Source organism: Triticum urartu, chromosome 1A, assembly GCF_056163025.1.
Source record: "Triticum urartu cultivar PI428250 chromosome 1A, HENAU_Tu73, whole genome shotgun sequence".
Lineage (NCBI taxonomy): Eukaryota > Viridiplantae > Streptophyta > Magnoliopsida > Poales > Poaceae > Triticum > Triticum urartu.
In genome coordinates this window covers 498,806,377-498,823,908 of record NC_141873.1, presented here as the reverse complement: position 1 = coordinate 498,823,908, position 17,532 = coordinate 498,806,377, and the positions used below count along the sequence as shown (strand labels likewise).

The following is a 17,532-nucleotide window of genomic DNA, read 5'->3' as shown; positions in this document are numbered from 1 at the left end:
GGAACTTAATTTTGCTCGAGTGTTGACTGTGGTCAAGAAAAGAAAGGACTATAAAGTTGCAGGTGGAGTCATATGGAGTCTTTGGAGTAGTAACGATACTCATGGGATAAACTCAAGTCCAATGTACATGAAAGTTTGATGCATTGATGAATTTAAGGTGGTGGAGAATATTCGCCAAGGTGGAGTTTGTTGAAGTTGTGTCGAATATAGTGTACAAGGTAGGTTACAATTGGACTATGAGTTGTATTGTGTTTACATAGGGTGTAGAGTCGTGTTCAATTAGGACACTTGTATCCTAGGCCTCTCATATATAGTAGGGGTAGACACACGATGTAACCTATGCCAACATAATAGCACAGGTGCGCAAGGGAGAGCCGGCGGCGTGTGTCGGCTCCCGGGTGGCCGGTGTGCGGTATTGTAACGGTGTCACGGGAAGGAGCGTCCGTAGTCAAGCCCCGAGATGTAGCCATATCGGTGAACCTTGTTAATAAATTTTGATGTCGTGCTCGTGTGATTGCTTGGTCCTCAGATGATCAATAGTATGCCTTGAATTTATTCTAACAGGTGTGAGCAGTTCAATAAAATGGATAAAGTTGAGACGCCAATGTGTTTTTGGGAGGCGTAGGTAACTAGGAGTAAGACACTGGAAGAAAAGAATTCCATCCAAACACATGTGATATGGGGACACAGATCAGATAACATGCATCTTTGTCAAAAAGAGACCGCCAGGGAAGAATGATAGCGTCTCGCCATCACAAAGCTTAGCCGCATTTGTCAAAAGGCTCATCAGCGACAGGGACGGTTGGAGCTTTAATCCCGTGGAAGATCTTCTGAAACCCAGACAAAGCGGTAAACTTACCCCATCACATTGCACGGCCTCAGCTTCTTCTATTTGTGACGATGGGAGTAAATTCTTTTCTTTTCTGAACTACTAGGGCAGGGAGCATGTGAAGTTCGGCCTGGACGAATTAATAAATTTTATAACAAAAAAGGACATTTCTAAGAGAGAGACAAAAGGAAAAAAAGGGGAGAGGGGGGGGGGGGTGTGAATACTTTGCTGCTCTAACAAGAAACAAACTGCTTTCAACAAAGCTCTGATTCTCACAGCAACAGAAAACATTCCGTTCCATTCCATTGCCCCACTTTTTAAGGGGTTAGGATCCTCCGCAGTACTGTACGATGTTGTACAGTCATTGCTAGGTGAGACCTGGCCCCACATGTTATCCACACTACAACACCATACGGTATTGCAGAGGATCTCAACCTCCTTTTTAGAGGCCAGTTTATTTTTCTTCTTCATGGTATTTTAGAGGCCAGAATAGTCCTCCCTCTTTTCTTCTCTCAGCTCTCTGTGACGGTTTCGAAGGAAGCCCACGGGCCTTTTCGCCGCGAGACGCGAAAACGCCCATATGCTTTTTTTTAATGGGAAAATGCCCATATGCTTGATGGGCTCAGACGGACAGCACAGATGAAAGAAGGACGCATCGCTTTCGGCTCGAAACACCGCATTGATTGCCACGTCAGGAACGAAAAAATAACGACGAGGACGTGTTTGAGGTCAGTCTTGACCTGAACTTGGCCTTGGACCGGCTCCTGTGCGCGATGGACTGATGTCTGATCCGACGGTGACGGCGCGGTGACCTGGTCCGGCTTGCTACCTCCATCGCCTTGACTCGTCCGCCTCTTCCCTCCTCGCAAGGTTTCTGAGATTAATAAATACCCAAGCACATCGTCCCATTTAGTACGGCGACTTTGTTGTGACTTTGGGGAGGAAAAAACCAACGGACCGCAATGAGTTGATTTTTTATGTCAGTCTCCCCGCAAGAGAAAAAGGAAGAAATGGGACCGGCAAAATCTGTAGAATGAAAAGGGAAACTGATCCTAGACTAGGCGGGAGCAGACTCGTATCTAACGAGCCACACAATTTCAAACCGATACTCATACATCTAGGTCCGTAGACCACCTAGCGAGGACTACAAGCACTGAGCGAGCTAAAGACGCACCGCCGTCATCGCCCCTTCCTCGTCGGAGCCGGACAAATATTGTTGTAGTAGATAGTCGAAAAGTCGTCGTGCTAAGACCTTATAGAATCAGCGCACCATAATAGATCGAAAGGATCCAACCTGCAGATACACCGATATAGAGAAAGACCGGATCCAGGCTGATCTCCCGAAGACAAACACCGACCGGGGCCCACGAGATCTGTCGGAGACACCCCTCCACATGTTTTCCGACGACGTTTGAAGCATCACTAGGGCGAGGCTAGGTGGGAAGAATCTCATTCCATCTTCAAGAAGCCGTCGCCGTCTCGTCTTCTTGAGCATGACACAAAACCCTAACAAACTTTGAAAAGCACATACAAACGTAGCCATCCCGCCTGCAAGGGCCGGGATCCACCGCGCCTCCATGGTCCAAGGGCCATAGGAGATCGACGAGGCGAACCGCCGGTGGCGCTGATGAGAGACAAAAAACCTTAAAATAGAGTCTGAAAGAGGGCAGGAGCGAAGGGGTACGCCCTCCATGCCTTTATGTAAGGTGTATTTTTTTTTGACACGGTGACCACTGCACATAATTATAGACATGTTATGACGAAATTACCCTTGGCAAATTTTTTGGTTGGAAGCAAGTAAATCAGTTACTTCAGGAAAGTAAGAGATACGTGCAATCGACAGAGAGATAATTTCCTTATTTTGCTACAAGGAGAGATATATACAATCAGGAGAGAGATATTTTTCTTTTTTATGAAGTGCTAACAGAGGAATCACGAGGAATTAGGAAAAATGTATCTTATATTCTGAAATTTTATTAAAAACAAATACAACGCATATAAAGAAACAGAGGGAGTATATCAATTGTTCACCGTAGCGGCCGCTGCTCTTATCTCTCATGACTAAGTCTTTATTAATCCACATCCATGTGCCGCTAGCAAAAGACACCTCAGAATTCAATGGAGTCTAAAGTATAGAATCCTAAATCCACACAAGAATAACACATGGAAACCATTGCTGCACAATCGAGTATGAATGGAACCCTAGATTGCCAAGGATCCAAGGAAGGAAAAAGAGAAAGGGAAAAGGAAAGTGGAACCGGATACAAAACCGGCGGTTCGAGCAAACCTTCCCCCCTCGTTAATCGCTAGCGGTCTATAAAACCCAGCCCACGGACAGGGCACCATCGCCAACGCCACCCACCGCGCCCCGTTTATTATTCCCCTTCGCGCAGCCGCCCCCGTGTCTCCCGTGCGCACCTTCTCGAAGCCATGGCGGACCAGCTCACCGACGAGCAGATCGCCGAGTTCAAGGAGGCCTTCAGCCTCTTCGACAAGGATGGCGACGGTAACCCCCCCTCTCCCCTCTCTCCCCTGTCTCTCGCGGCCAGCCGGATCGGGCTCGGGCGCCGCCCGACCTCGATCCGGCCGAATTGGGTTTTGTCTCTAGATCCGGTCGGTGATGCCTGGGCTGCGTGGTCTCTTTAGGCCTTTCGTGTTGCTCTGGGCGTGCGCCTGCGCGGGATGGATGCTTGCATCTGTTGGATGGGGTCGTTTGCTCGGGCCAGTTGTTTGTTCTGTGGCCGAGTGCGGGCGGGTTGTCTTGTTACTGTGTTCCGATTTTTGGCTGTAGGACTTGGGGGTGCTCCCGTGGGAGGAACAATTCGGGGGCAGCAGCGACTGGTTGCATTTAGGAGCTAGGGTTTAGAGCTGTAGAGTGTTTCGGAATTTCTAGTGACAGAGATGAGAATCAGGTTGGTGTCATACACTGATGTAAATTTATCTAGGCCAATGAGCATCTGTTTTGTTACAATTATAGTGTGGAACGCACCAACGAGTGGACTAGATGGAGAATTGGAGTACTGTAGTAGATGATGCCAAGGATTTAGTCAGGATTTCTCATCCTGTTTAGCTCTCCTTTTATAACGCGACACTGAAGAGACTTTTTGGTGACAGTAGCAGCATGATCTAGCTTCTGGTAGCCTGGAAGTTGGAGATCTAGTCTTAACTGTGTAGTCTAAGACCAACACTTGATTTGTAGATTCCTCTTTTCTAGTAGTGTCATAGCTCATTTCTGCATCATTTAATAGTTATTTCCTTGCTTGTGCTACATTGAAGGACTATGTTTCAGCACGGCTTTAGATGCAAGTTGGTCTGGTCTGTGATCTGTGTCATATCTAATTGTACACATGATGACTTGTAGAATTGTAAGGTTGACTTTTGATTTCATATGTTAAATGGGCAGCAAGAACTACATTTTATTTACTTGATAGGATGCAATCCAAGTTGATGCTAAACCTAAGCACTGCTTTCTTAAGGCTTCTGCCTGGCGGTCCATCATTTCTTCAGCTGATGCATGATTCATAAATTGATTTCTAGAATTCAGTATGTTGAAATGAACGTCAGCGACACTATAGGAAAGCGTCTGGCAAGTTAACCTATCTTATTGTTCCCTTCATGTTACCCAGCCGGCCTATAATATTTAATCCTTACTGCTTATCCTGCAATACAGTGCTTGTTTAAAGCCATGTTTGTTTACGATTCCCAGCTGTTCCAACTTGCAGCTCCTTATAGTAACAATATATAGGTGCGTGTAAGTGGCCAACATGCTGATTGGAGGTATTATGACATATCATGTGTTGTTAGGACAACAAGAACACATTGGGTATTTTATATGCGGCGAACAGACCAATCTTAAATCCCTAGTAAACTTGCTCTTATTTTATTTCGTAGCGCTAGATAACGAATGCTTGCTGAATTTTGTGCAGGTTGCATCACCACCAAGGAGCTTGGAACTGTGATGCGGTCCCTCGGGCAGAACCCCACGGAGGCGGAGCTGCAGGACATGATCAACGAGGTTGACGCGGACGGCAACGGCACCATCGACTTCCCCGAGTTCCTGAACCTGATGGCGAGGAAGATGAAGGACACGGACTCGGAGGAGGAGCTCAAGGAGGCGTTCCGCGTGTTCGACAAGGACCAGAACGGCTTCATCTCGGCGGCGGAGCTGCGCCACGTGATGACCAACCTCGGGGAGAAGCTGACGGACGAGGAGGTGGACGAGATGATCCGGGAGGCGGACGTGGACGGCGACGGCCAGATCAACTACGAGGAGTTCGTCAAGGTCATGATGGCCAAGTGAGGTGGCGGCGGGACAGGGGTCTTCCCTCCCACGAAATAAGCTTAAAATTCAAGTGGATTGGAATGCCAGACAGACTCGCGTGGTTGTATTTTGTGCTATGTTTTTTAAGGATACTGTTGCCTGTTGGGTAGTTGGTCGGGTTATCTATCTTGTAGCGGTGTAGTCTTGGGGGAGCAGCATCGGAATTACTACCTGGTTTCTTTTGGTTGTGGCACTTATCTTGTTCGTCTTATCATGGAATTTAGGGGCGTTCTGCAAATCTCGGTTTTTGCGCTGCAGTTTGCGTGTCTGCTTGGTTTGTGTTCAGCTCCAAAATGCTGGCCGGAGTACATTGTATGGATTCCATTTGGCATGCTTGGACCTTCTGGAACTTCGGTGGTAGCTGTGATTTCTGAACTGCGCTGGTGCAAATTGTCTTGTACAGTTGTTGGACGACGGAACAGAACTCAAGTCGACAGCAAAACGAACAGCTGCATTTGTCGCAATCTAAACAGGGATCCATATGATGGGGCCTGGTTAGCTCGAGATCCAGCTCCTGGCGCCGCGATTCCCCGCTGTACTCTCTGGTGTTTTGCAACTTGTACCATCTTATGATTGAACGAAACCAAATGTGGTGGATGGCACGTCGCTCTTGTGTGCCAACAATATGGCATGGAAGTGGTAATCATGCTATGCTATGATGATCAATTGTTGGGTACATAGTTGGTTGGCGCCAGCTCGTTGAACTATTCCTTTTCCCTTTTCAACCTGTCCGTTGTTTTCATCAAAGCATAAGCCGTTGATATTTTTATCATAATACATCTTTTTCCGTTTTGAAAAAAATATCTTCACCATAAAAATGCCAAAATTGGCAGAGTTCAACATTGGTGTCATCTGTCATGTGCAGCGATTTGCTTCGGAGAATAACGAGAGAGGGAAAGTTGTCATTGCTTACGATCTCTCTTGATTTTTGACCTGTCAAAAGGAAAGAAAAGCGACCTTCGCTAAAGTTGCTTCATCGTGACGAGCAGCCCGGACAGCAATTAGGGCAATCAATCAGTCCATTTCTTTCCCTCTCCCTCCAGCAGCTCGGCTCTCTCTGGTCTCTGCCCGCCATGGCGGCCAAGCTGACCCAGGAGCAGGCGGACGAGTGCAAGGAGGTGTTCGACCTGTTCGACGGCGACGAGGACGGCCGCATCGCCGCCGGCGAGCTGGTCACGGCGCTCCGCTCGCTGGGCCAGAACGTGGACGAGGCCGAGGCGCGGGGCTTCCTCGAGGACGCCGGCGCGGGCGGCGCCGGCGCCGTCGCCATCGACCTCCCCACGTTCCTGGCCGTGGCCGCGCGCAAGGCCAACGCCGGCGTATCGGCCAAGGGACTGGCCCAGTGCCTCGACGCGTTCGACGACGACGGGAGCGGCGTCATCCCCGCGGAGCAGCTGCGGCAGGTGATGCTCACCCACGGCGACCGGCTCACGGAGGAGGAGGCCGACGAGCTGGTCCGCAAGGCCGACCCCCGCGGCGAGGGCCGCGTCCAGTGCAAGGAGCTCGTCAAGGTGCTCATGAACAACAAGTGATCAGCGAGCTTCTCTGATCTGATGCGTCGATCGATCGGCCGATCTGGGGACCGGTGAAGTGTTGTCCTCCGGTGAGGAAATGGTGCCATGTTTCTTGATTTGGTGATGTACTCCTACTGGTTTTGCTGTAATATTGGATTGGATGCGAATGCTCTGCATACGCGAAGTCCTTGCTGCAATATGTATGCTGCGTTTGTTTCGTTGTATGTATGTATTGTATGCATACACAAATTGCTTTAACGACGATTTTGCACATGTATCAAAGACATTGCCAGCGCAAATCCGGTGCGCTGCTTCCTTGGTTTGGTTAGTGAAATCGGTAGGATTTGAAAATGGATATTTTTCGCAACCGGCCGTTTCAATTTACTTAGCATGTTTTTCTTTACGGATTTACTTTGCATATTAGTATTGTGTCTGAAGTTGAACTACATAAATTTTAAAACAAAGTATAGAAAAAATCATCAACATCTATAATACCAAATCAACACTATTGGATTCATCATTGAATACATTTTCACATCATATATATGTTTGTTACTGTACCACACATAAAGAAAGAGGTAATACTACATGCATACATGATGGGTGAATGGACGGATGCATCATATAGTTAACAAGAGTGGGGAAGTATCTTCCATGGTGAACCTCACTTCATTCATTTTCTTTGAAAATTACGAACTTCATTTGGCAGGCCTTCGTTGGAGGGGTTACCTCATATCGAGGCTAGACTAGAAGTGGTGAATCACCGGCTTCTTCATCAGCCGGTGAATGTGCAGGGTACGTGTTGGAGCTAGTTGGTCCCCTCCCATTTGCTCCGGAAGGGATGGTGGGGTTTGAAGTGGACACTGAAAGTAGTAGTTGCATCAAGAAATCACTCACTCTTCCGATGTGTGGACGGCGCACACACATGAGCCCGATCTCCAACACACTTTTGAGTCCCCCGTCAAATTGGCCCCTCAGCCCTTTGTCAGCTACATCGAGAATTGTATTGTTTGCTTGACATTTCAGGACCTTCTCAATAAGGTTGTTCTTCTCATTAGTCTGTATGATTGGTTTTTCACCGCTGACAATCTCGAGCAACATCACGCCTAAGCTGTAGACGTCGGATTGCCTGCATGCCTTTCCGGTCTCAATATATGCCGGGCCGATGTATGATCGACTCCCAATTATATTCATCCTTGTGCGTGAGGTTTGGGTATGGTTGACTTGTGTCACCAGCCCAAAGTCAGACAGTTTGGCATTGAAGTCCGTGTCTAGCATTACAATTCCTGGCTTGATATCTCTATGCACGATGCACTTGGGACATTCAGTATGGAGTATGCAAGACCGGAGGCAATTCTGTTAGAGCGTGGACTCGCTTCCCACTTGGATTGCACGATCGTCTCTCACCACGTCCTGCCGCGGTTGCGCCCGGCTCCCCTATTTATGTACTCCTCTCTGTATTCTATAAGGACACTCAACAATCAAGCACTTTACAGCGTGGACTCGCTTCCCACTTGGATTGCACGATCGTTGCACGATCGTCTCTCCCCACGTCCTGCCGCGGTTGCGCCCAGTCCCCTATTTATGTACTCCTCTCTGTATTCTGTAAGGACACTAAACAATCAAGCACTTTACATGGTATCAGATATCCGATCCATCCCTCCCCTCCCACGATCGCCATGACGAATCTGAAGGAAATATGCCCTAGAGGCAATAATAAAGTTATTATTTATTTCCTTATATCATGATAAATGTTTATTATTCATGCTAGAATTGTATTAACCGGAAACATAATACATGTGTGAATACATAGACAAACAGAGTGTCACTAGTACACCTCTACTAGACTAGCTCGTTAATCAAAGATGGTTATGTTTCCTAACCATGGACAAAGAGTTGTTATTTGATTAACGGGATCACATCATTAGGTGAATGATCTGATTGACATGACCCATTCCATTAGCTTAGCACCCGATCGTTTAGTATGTTGCTATTGCTTTCTTCATGACTTATACATGTTCCTATGACTATGAGGTTATGCAACTCCCGTTTTCCGGAGGAACACTTTGTGTGCTACCAAACGTCACAACGTAACTGGGTGATTATAAAGGTGCTCTACAGGTGTCTCCAAAGATACATGTTGGGTTGGCGTATTTCGAGATTAGAATTTGTCACTCCGATTGTCGGAGAGGTATCTCTGGGCCCTCTCGGTAATGCACATCACATAAGCCTTGCAAGCATTGCAACTAATGAGTTAGTTGTGAGATGATGTATTACGGAACGAGTAAAGAGACTTGCCGGTAACGAGATTGAACTAGGTATTGAGATACCAACGATCGAATCTCGGGCAAGTAACATACCGATGACAAAGGGAACAACGTATGTTGTTATGCGGTCTGACCGATAAAAGATCTTCGTAGAATATGTAGGAGCCAATATGAGCATCCAGGTTCCGCTATTGGTTATTGACCGGAGACATGTCTCGGTCATGTCTACATTGTTCTCGAACCCGTAGGGTCCGCACGCTTAAGGTTTCGATGACAGTTATATTATGAGTTTATGCATTTTGATGTACCGAAGTTTGTTCGGAGTCCCGGATGTGATCACGGACATGACGAGGAGTCTCGAAATGGTCGAGACATAAAAATTGATATATTGGAAGCCTATATTTGGATATCGGAAGTGTTCCGGATGAAATCGGGATTTCACCGGAGTACCGGGAGGTTACCGGAACCCCCCGGGAGGTATATGGGCCTTAGTGGGCCTTAGTGGAAGAGAGGAGAGGTGGCCAGGGCTGGGCCGTGCGCCCCTCCCCCCTAGTCCGAATAGGACAAGGAGAGGGGGCCGGCGCCCCCCTTCCTTCTCTCTCTCTCCTCTTTCCCCCCTCCCGAATCCTATTCCAACTAGGAAATGGGGGGAATCCTACTCCCGGAGGGAGTAGGACTCCTCCTGGCGCGCCCTCTCCTGGCCGGCCGCACCCCCCCTTTGATCCTTTATATACGGAGGCAGGGAGCACCCCTAGAGACACAAGTTGATCTTCGTGATCGTTCCTTAGCCGTGTGCGGTGCCCCCCTCCACCATATTCCACCTCGGTCATATTGTAGCGGTGCTTAGGCGAAGCCCTGCGACGGTTGAACATCAAGATCGTCACCACGCCGTCGTGCTGACGGAACTCTTCCCAGACACTTTGCTGGATCGGAGTCCGTGGATCGTCATCGAGCTGAACGTGTGCTAGAACTCGGAGGTGCCGTAGTTTCGGTGCTTGATCGGTCGGGCCGTGAAGACGTACGACTACATCAACCACGTTGTGCTAACGCTTCCGTTGTCGATCTACAAGGGTACGTAGATCACACTCTCCCCTCTCGTTGCTATGCATCACCATGATCTTGCGTGTGCGTAGGAATTTTTTTGAAATTACTACGTAACCCAACAGTGGCATCCGAGCCTAGGTTTTATGTGTTGATGTTATATGCACGAGTAGAACACAAGTGAGTTGTGGGCGATATAAGTCATACTGCTTACCAGCATGTCATACTTTGGTTCGGCGGTATTGTTGGATGAAGCGGCCCGAACCGACATTACGCGTACGCTTACGCGAGACTGATTCTACCGCCGTGCTTTGCACACAGGTGGCTGGCGGGTGTTGGTTTCTCCAACTTTAGTTGAACCGAGTGTGGCTACGCCCGGTCCTTGCGAAGGTTAAAACAGCACCAACTTGACAAAATATCGTTGTGGTTTTGATGCGTAGGTAAGATTGGTTCTTGCTTAAGCCCGTAGCAGCCACGTAAAACTTGCAACAAACAAAGTAGAGGATGTCTAACTTGTTTTTGCAGGGCATGTTGTGATGTGATATGGTCAAGACATGATGCTTAAATTTTATTGTATGAGATGATCATGTTTTGTAACTAAGTTATCGGCAACTGGCAGGAGCCATATGGTTGTCGCTTTATTGTATGCAATGCAATCGCGCTGTAGTGCTTTACTTTATCACTAAGCGGTAGCGATAGTCGTGGAAGCATAAGATTGGCGAGACGACAACGATGCTACGATGGTGATCAAGGTATCGCGCCGGTGACGATGGTGATCACGACGGTGCTTCGAAGATGGAGATCACAAGTACAAGATGATGATGGCCATATCATATCATTTATATTGATTGCATGTGATGTTTATCTTTTATGCATCTTATCTTGCTTTGATTGACGGTAGCATTATAAGATGATCTCTCACTAATTATCAAGAAGTGTTCTCCCTGAGTATGCACCGTTGCGAAAGTTCTTCGTGCTGAGACACCACGTGATGATCGGGTGTGATAGGCTCTACGTTCAAATACAACGGGTGCAAAATAGTTGCACACACGGAATACTCAGGTCATACTTGACGAGCCAAGCATATACAGATATGGCCTCGGAACACGGAGACCGAAAGGTCGAGCGTGAATCATATAGTAGATATGATCAACATAGTGATGTTCACCAGTGAAACTACTCCATCTCACGTGATGATCGGACATGGTTTAGTTGATTTGGATCACGTGATCACTTAGAGGATTAGAGGGATGTCTATCTAAGTGGGAGTTCTTAAGTAATATGATTAATTGAACTTAAATTTATCATGAACTTAGTCCTGGTAGTATTTTGCAAATCATGTTGTAGATCAATAGCTCGCATTGTTGCTTCACTGTGTTTATTTTGATATGTTCCTAGAGAAAATTGTGTTGAAAGATGTTAGTAGCAATGATGCGGATTGGATCCGTGATCTGAGGTTTATCCTCATTGCTGCACAGAAGAATTATGTCCTTGATGCACCGCTAGGTGACAGACCTATTGCAGGAGCAGATGCAGACGTTTTGAACGTTTGGCTAGCTCAATATGATGGCTACTTAATAGTTTAGTGCACCATGCTTAACGGCTTAGAATCGGGACTTCAAAAGACGTTTTGAACGTCATGGACCATATGAGATGTTCCAGGAGTTGAAGTTAATATTTCAAGCAAATACCCGAGTTGAGAGATATGAAGTCTCCAACAAGTTCTATAGCCAAAAGATGGAGGAGAATCGCTCAACTAGTGAGCATGTGCTCAGACTGTCTGGGTACTACAATCACTTGAATCAAGTGGGAGTTAATCTTCCAGATAAGATAGTGATTGACAGAATTCTCTAGTCACCATCACCAAGTTAGTAGAACTTTGTGATGAACTATAGTATGCAAGGGATGACGAAAACGACTCCCGAGCTTTTCATGATGATGAAACCGATGAAGGTAGAAATCAAGAAAGAGCATCAAGTGTTGATGGTAGACAAGACCACTAGTTTCAATAAAAGGGCAAAGGGAAGAAGGGGAACTTCAAGAAGAACGGCAAGCGGTGAAGAAGCCCAAGTCTGGTCCTAAGCCTGAGACTAAGTGCTTCTACTCCAAAGGGACTGGTCACTGGAAGCAGAACTGCCCCAAGTATTTGGCGGATAAGAAGGATGGCGAAGTGAACAAAGGTATATTTGATATACAGATTATTAATGTGTATTTTACTAGTGTTCGTAGCAACCCCTCGGTATTTGATACTGATTCAGTTGCTAAGAGTAGTAACTCAAAACGGGAGTTGCAGAATAAACAGAAACTAGTTAAGGGTGAAGTGACGATGTGTGTTGGAAGTAGTTCCAAGATTGATATGATCATCATCGCACACTCCCTATACTTTTGGGATTAGTATTGAACCTAAATAAGTGTTATTTGGTGTTTGCATTGAGCATGAACATGATTTGATCATGTTTATTGCAATACGGTTATTCATTTAACTTAGAGAATAATTGTTGTTCTGTTTACATGAATAAAACCTTATATGGTTACACACCCAATGAAAATGGTTCATTGGATCTCGATCGTAGTGATACACATATTCATAATATTGAAGACAAAAGATGCAAAGTTAATAATGATAGTGCAACTTATTTGTGGCACTGCCGTTTAGGTCATATTGGTGTAAAGCGCATGAAGAAACTCCATGCTGATGGGATTTTGGAATCACTTGATTATGAATCACTTGATGCTTGCGAACCATGCCTTATGGGCAAGATGACAAAGACTCCGTTCTCCGGAACAATGGAGCGAGCAACTGACTTATTGGAAATAATACATACTGATGTATGTGATCCGATGAGTGTTGAGGCTCGCGGCAGGTATCGTTATTTTCTGACCTTCACAGATAATTTGAGCAGATGTGAGTATATATACTTGATGAAACATAAGTCTAAAACATTTGAAAAGTTCAAAGAATTTCAGAGTGAAGTGGAAAATCATCGTAACAAGAAAATAAAGTTTCTATGATCTGATCGTGGAGAAGAGTATTTGAATTACGAGTTTGGTCTTCAGTTAAAACAGTGTGAAATAGTTTCACTACTCACGCCACCTGGAACACCACAGTGTAATGGTGTGTTCGAACATCGTAATCGTACTTTATTTGATATGGTGCGATCTATGATGTCTCTTACAGATTTACCGCTATTGTTTTGGGGTTATGCATTAGAGACAACTACATTCACGTTAAATAGGGCACCATCCAAATCCGTTTGAGATGACACCGTATAAACTATGGTTTAGCAAGAAACCTAAGCTGTCGTTTCTTAAAGTTTGAGGTTGCAATGCTTATGTGAAAAAGTTTCAACTTGATAAGCTCAAACCTAAATCGGAGAAGTGCGTCTTCATAGGATATCCAAAGGAAACTATTGGATACATCTTCTATCACAGATCCGAAGGCAAGACTTTTGTTGCTAAATTTGGAAACTTTCTAGAGAAGGAGTTTCTCTCGAAAGAAGTGAGTGGGAGGAAAGTAGAAAACTTGATAAGGTAATTGCACCTTCTCCCTTATTGGAAAGTATTTCATCACAGAAATATGTTCTTGTGACTACTACACCAATTAGTGAGGAAGCTAATGATGATGATCATGTAAGTTCAGATCAAGTTACTACCGAATCTCGTAGGTAAACCAGAGTGAGATCCGCACCAGAGTGGTACGGTAATCCTGTTCTGGAAGTCATGTTACTAGACCATGATGAACTTGCGAACTATGAGGAAGTGATGATGAGCCCAGATTCCGCGAAATGGTTTGAGGCCATGAAATCTGAGATATGATCCATGTATGAGAACAAAGTATGGACTTTGATGGATTTGCCCGATGATCGGCAAGCCATAGAAAATAAATGGATCTTCAAGAGGAAGACGGACGCTGATAGTAGTGTTACTATCTACAAAGCTAGACTTGTCGAAAAAGGTTTTTGACAAAGTTCAAGGTGTTGACTACAATGAAATTTTCTCACTCGTAGCGATGCTTAAGTTTGTCCAAATCATGTTAGCAATTGCCGCATTTTTATGAAATCTGGCAAATGGATAAACAAAACTACATTCCTTGATGGATTTAAAGAAGAGTTGTATATGATGCAATCAGAAGGTTTTGTCAATCCTAAAGGTGCTAACAAAATATGCAAGCTCCAGCGATCCATCTATGGACTGGTGCAAGCATCTCGGAGTTGGAATATACGTTTTGATAAGTTGATCAAAGCATTTAGTTTTATACAGACTTGCGGTGAAGCCTGTATTTACAAGAAAGTGAGTGGGAGCACTACAACATTTCTGATAAGCATATGTGAATGACATATTGTTGATCGGAAATAATGTAGAATTATTCTGCAAAGTATAAAGGAGTGTTTTTAAAGAAGTTTTTCAAAGAAAGACCTCGGTGAAGCTGCTTACATATTAAGCATCAAAATCTATAGAGATAGATCAAGACGCTTGATAAGTTTTTTTAATGAGTACATACCTTGACAATATTTTGAAGTAGTTCAAAAATGGAACATTCAAAGAAAGAGTTCTTGGCTGTGCTACAAGGTATGAAATTGATTAAGACTCAAAGCCCGACCACGGCAGAAGATAGAAAGAGAATGAAAGTCATTCCCTATGCCTCAGCCATAGGTTCTATAAAGTATGCCATGATGTGTACCAGATCTATTGTATACCCTACACTGTGTTAAGCAAGGGAGTACAATAGTGATCTAAGAGTAAATCACTGGACATTGGTCAAAATTATCCTTAGTGGAATAAGGAAATCTTTCTCGATTATGGAGGTGACAAAAGGTTCGTCGTAAAAAGTTACGTCGATACAATTTTTGACACAGATCTGGATGACTCTAAGTCTCGATCTAGATACATATTGAAAGTGGGAACAATTAGCTAGAGTAGCTCCGTGCAGAGCATTGTAGACATAGAATTCACAAAATACTTACGGATCCATATGTGACAGACCCGTTGACTAAAATAATCTCGCAAGCAAAACATGATCACACCTTAGTACTCTTTGGGTGTTAATCACATAAATGATGTGAACTAGATTATTGACTCTAGTAAACCCTTTGGGTATAGGTCACATGACGATGTGAACTATGGGTGTTAATCACATGGTGATATGAACTCTTAGTGTTGAATCACATGGCGATGTGAACTAGATTATTGACTCTAGTGCAAGTGGGAGACTGAAGGAAATATGCCCTAGAGGCAATAATAAAGTTATTATTTATTTCCTTATATCATGATAAATGTTTATTATTCATGCTAGAATTGTATTAACCGGAAACATAATACATGTGTGAATACATAGACAAACAGAGTGTCACTAGTACGCCTCTACTAGACTAGCTCGTTAATCAAAGATGGTTATGTTTCCTAACCATGGACAAAGAGTTGTTATTTGATTAACGGGATCACATCATTAGGTGAATGATCTGATTGACATGACCCATTCCATTAGCTTAGCACCTGATCGTTTAGTATGTTGATATTGCTTTCTTCATGACTTATACATGTTCCTATGACTATGAGATTATGCAACTCCCATTTGCCGTAGGAACACTTTGTGTGCTACCAAACGTCACAACGTAACTGGGTGATTATAAAGGTGCTCTACAGGTGTCTCCAAAGGTACATGTTGGGTTGGCGTATTTCGAGATTAGGATTTGTCACTCCGATTGTCGGAGAGGTATCTCTGGGCCCTCTCGGTAATGCACATCACATAAGCCTTGCAAGCATTGCAACTAATGAGTTAGTTGTGAGATGATGTATTACGGAACAAGTAAAGAGACTTGCCGGTAACGAGATTGAACTAGGTATTGAGATACCGACGATCGAATCTCGGGCAAGTAACATACCGATGACAAAGGGAACAACGTATGTTGTTATGCGGTCTGACCGATAAAAGATCTTCGTAGAATATGTAGGAGCCAATATGAGCATCCAGGTTCCGCTATTGGTTATTGACCGGAGACATGTCTCGGTCATGTCTACATTGTTCTCGAACCCGTAGGGTCCGCACGCTTAAGGTTTCGATGACAGTTATATTATGATTTTATGCATTTTGATGTACCGAAGTTTGTTCGGAGTCCCGGATGTGATCACGGACATGACGAGGAGTCTCGAAATGGTCGAGACATAAAGATTGATATATTGGAAGCCTATATTTGGATATCGGAAGTGTTCCGGGTGAAATCGGGATTTTACCGGAGTACCGGGAGGTTACCGGAACCCCCCGGGAGGTATATGGGCCTTAGCGGGCCTTAGTGGAAGAGAGGAGAGGTGGCCAGGGCTGGGCCGTGCGCCCCTCCCCCTAGTCCGAATAGGACAAGGAGAGGGGGCCGGCGCCCCCCTTCCTTCTCTCTCTCCTCTTTCCCCCCTCCCGAATCCTATTCCAACTAGGAAAGGGGGGGGGGAATCCTACTCCCAGAGGGAGTAGGACTCCTCCTGGCGCGCCCTCTCCTGGCCGGCCGCACCCCCCATTTGATCCTTTATATACGGAGGCAGGGAGCACCCCTAGAGACACAAGTTGATCTTCGTGATCGTTCCTTAGCCGTGTGCGGTGCCCCCCTCCACCATATTCCACCTCGGTCATATTGTAGCGGTGCTTAGGTGAAGCCCTGCGACGGTTGAACATCAAGATCGTCACCACGCCGTCGTGCTGACGGAACTCTTCCCCGATACTTTGCTGGATCGGAGTCCGGGGATCGTCATCGAGCTGAACGTGTGCTAGAACTCGGAGGTGCCGTAGTTTCGGTGCTTGATCGGTCGGGCCGTGAAGACGTACGACTACATCAACCACGTTGTGCTAACGCTTCCGTTGTCGATCTACAAGGGTACATAGATCACACTCTCCCCTCTCGTTGCTATGCATCACCATGATCTTGCGTGTGCGTAGGAATTTTTTTGAAATTACTACGTAACCCAACAGAATCCAGGCGAACCACCCAACACCGGCGGCCAGCCAACCCTACCTCCAAACTGCGGCGGCCAGCCTATTCTTCCCCTCACCGTCGGCCAGCCCACACCTCCTTCCCCAGTCATCCAGTCTGCTATTCCCTCCGCTCTCTCCTTCAGCGATACGATCACTGACATCACTCCTTTCATCCCCATTGTTCTTGATCTCCACAGCCACAACTACTATCATTGGAGGCATCTCTTCGAGATCCATCTTGGCCGCTGTTCTCTCCTTCATCACATCACCGGCGACACACCACCGGCCCCCGCCAATCCCAGATGGCTCAAGGATGACCAGATGGCTCACCATTATTCAGTGGCTATATACCCGCATCTCCACCGAGCTCTTCAACCTTGTGGTGACCAATGGTGCCACCGCCCGTGACATCTGGCTCGAGCTCCGCCGGCTGTTTCAGGACAACCGCAACGCTCGCATCTCCGCGCTCAACACGGAGCTCTGCACCATCACTCAAGGTGATCGCCCTGTCGGTGTTTTCTGCCAATGCATCAAAGCCATCGGGCGACGAGCTGCGTGAGCTCGGCGAGGTGGTTGCCGACCGCTCCCTCCTTCATGCGCTC

At 45.9% G+C, this 17,532-nt stretch overlaps 2 protein-coding genes across 2 annotated transcripts; both read left to right on the top strand.

Moving 5' to 3' along the window:
- Nucleotides 1-3,139: 3,139 nt before the first annotated feature.
- On the top strand, nt 3,140-5,407 carry LOC125522361 (calmodulin-2). Its single transcript, XM_048687426.2, has 2 exons — nt 3,140-3,335; nt 4,756-5,407. The coding sequence occupies exons 1-2, from the start codon at nt 3,260-3,262 to the stop codon at nt 5,127-5,129; spliced, it is 450 nt and encodes a 149-aa protein (XP_048543383.1). The 5' UTR covers nt 3,140-3,259; the 3' UTR covers nt 5,130-5,407.
- A 650-nt stretch (nt 5,408-6,057) lies between these two features.
- Nucleotides 6,058-6,946, top strand: LOC125522353 (putative calcium-binding protein CML9). The gene has a single exon (XM_048687418.2). The coding sequence runs from the start codon at nt 6,224-6,226 to the stop codon at nt 6,680-6,682; it is 459 nt and encodes a 152-aa protein (XP_048543375.2). The 5' UTR covers nt 6,058-6,223; the 3' UTR covers nt 6,683-6,946.
- Nucleotides 6,947-17,532: the final 10,586 nt, after the last annotated feature.